Source organism: Macrotis lagotis, chromosome 1 (assembly GCF_037893015.1).
Source record: "Macrotis lagotis isolate mMagLag1 chromosome 1, bilby.v1.9.chrom.fasta, whole genome shotgun sequence".
NCBI classification, from domain to species: domain Eukaryota; kingdom Metazoa; phylum Chordata; class Mammalia; order Peramelemorphia; family Peramelidae; genus Macrotis; species Macrotis lagotis.
In genome coordinates, this window is record NC_133658.1 from 439667414 (window position 1) to 439669787 (window position 2374).

The following is a 2374-nucleotide window of genomic DNA, read 5'->3' on the forward strand; positions in this document are numbered from 1 at the left end:
GGTGATTGCATTTTTACGGATGTTATATTGTTGAGTCATTTTTCAATTGCGTTTGACTCTTTCTGACCCCCATCTGGGGTTTTCTTAAAAGGATAAGTGGTTTGCCATGTCATTCTGCCACTTGTATTAAAAATAAAACAAACAAAGTTAAGTGACATGGACTGAGCTAGAAAGTAGCTAAGGTCAGTTTTTTGTGTTTTTTTTTTTTTTTTGCAAGGCAAATGGGGTTAAGTGGCTTTCCCAAGGCCACACAGCTAGATAATTATTAAGTGTCTGAGAAAGGATTTGAACTGAGGGTCTCCTGATTCCAAGGCTGGTGCTCTATCCACTGAGCAACCTAGCCACCCCCAAGGTAAGATTTTAATTCAGGAAAAATAGGTTTCCTTACTAGAAGACTGGCACTCTATCCCTGAGTCACTTAAATGCTCCATCTGGGGGTACATCAAGGTTCTATCTCTATCGGATGAATCAGCCTGGTTTTCAACTCACACTCATTTTATAAACCCCAGTGCCCTCTAGATGCAAATTAGGCCTCCCAGGGCACTAAGTAAAATCTCAGCCCTGGGTTGGGGAGGGCCAGTCTTTCTTCTCACTCTGGATGGAAGTTTCTAGACAAGAAATCTTCACCTGGAAGATCATGAAATTGCTCTGGGTTTTCTTCTGCTTGGTCTCAGGTACTGGAAGAGAGTGATTAAGAGATTCTAAAATGGGATTATGGGAGAAATTATTTTCATGTACAGACTTAACCTTATTCTCCTTGTTCCTAGGGGTCCTTTCTGACTTACAACTGGAGGAGTCAGGCCCAGGAATTGTGAAGCCCTCAGAGACCCTTACTCTTCTCTGCTCTGTCACTGGTGGCTCTGTTACCAGCAGTTACTACTGGAACTGGATTCGACAGACCCCAGAGAAGGGGTTGGTGTGGCTTGGATATTGGAGTGGAAGTACAAGCTACAACCCCGATTTCCAAAACAGGATCTCTATCACGGCAGACACTTCTAAGAATCAATTCTCTCTGCAGCTGAAATCACTCACAGCTGAAGATTCAGCCATGTATTACTGTGCAAGAAACACAATGCAGAAAATGGAGCATGAGTCCAATCATAAACTTCCTCTTACAAGGAAGCCAGAAGGATCAGACAGCATATGCTGCTCAGCTACTGTGCCCCAGGAGTCCAGTCCCTGCAGAGAAAGATAAAGTGCTTCCTTTTGTCTTTCCATCTTTGCTGAGCAAGCTCTTTCCCAGGGGCCTTCCCATTCTTTTCATGCTTGTGATGATGGTCATTCCTCTAAGAGCTACAAATAACGAGAGATAAGGAAATTTTTGCTTACTGAAGATCATTTTGGAAGCTGAATATTCATAGAATCTTATATGTATAATATATATGTAATAATATATGTATATAATCTTTCATTGGTTGCTATTTCTTGAGATCATGCATAAGGTTTCTCAATCTCTTTGATTCTCTCTGTGTAGGACCGGACAAAAAGCTGTCTCAGTTTCTTTGTCCTCAGTTCTGAAATACCTCAGGATTATTAGTGTCCAGAATTTGGTCAATATGCATACTTCACAAAGCCCCTATCCCAAAAACATGCATCTTAAAATTCTAAATATTTAATTTCATTTATTTTAAATTTATGGAATAAGTATTCAAATTACATAGAATGATTTTTAAAAAGACAGTTCCACATGAAACTGCAAATCTATTATGTACACAAAGCTTTATTTTAAATATATTATGAAATTATATTGGAAATTTCTTTTTTCTTGTTTCATATATATATGTATATGCAAAATCATTCCATACGTACATCTGTTTATTGGTTCTCTATCTGGATGCAAATTGGATCTTTCCTCCTTTATGGCTAATATGGGTATTTACAATCATCAAAATCATTTACTCAAAGTTGTTCTTACAGCGTTATTACTATTAACGTATACGAAGTTCTACTGGTTCTCATTTCACTACATTTTTTTCACACAAGTCTATTTATGTTTTTTTAGATCATTTAACTGATCAATTTTTATAGCATTGTGGTATGCCATCATAAGCATATAACACACCTTGTTCATCCATTCTCTGCTTGATGGACATTTCCTCAATTTCCAATTCTTTACCATCACACAAAGACAGCTGCCATAAAGATATTACAAAAAAATAAAGTTTTCCTCCTTTTAATATAACTAGCTTTAACCCCATAGTGATATTACTGGGGCAAAGGGTATTTGGATTTAATAACACTTTGGGGATAATTTCAGATCTCTCTCTAGAGAATTTGAATCAGTTCACAATTGCATCACCAGTGAATTCATATCCACTATTTGTTACTTTCACATTCAATCATTTTAACCGCTCTGGTAGGTGGAAAATTATAT

The 2374-nt window shown here is 37.4% G+C and overlaps 1 gene segment (V, D, J or C); it reads left to right on the top strand.

Moving 5' to 3' along the window:
• The first annotated feature begins 538 nt into the window (after window positions 1-538).
• On the top strand, window positions 539-1699 carry LOC141506491 (immunoglobulin heavy variable 4-59-like). The segment is given in 2 exon segments: window positions 539-674; window positions 768-1699. Coding segments are annotated over 2 exon segments (504 nt in total).
• The last annotated feature ends 675 nt before the right edge of the window (window positions 1700-2374 follow it).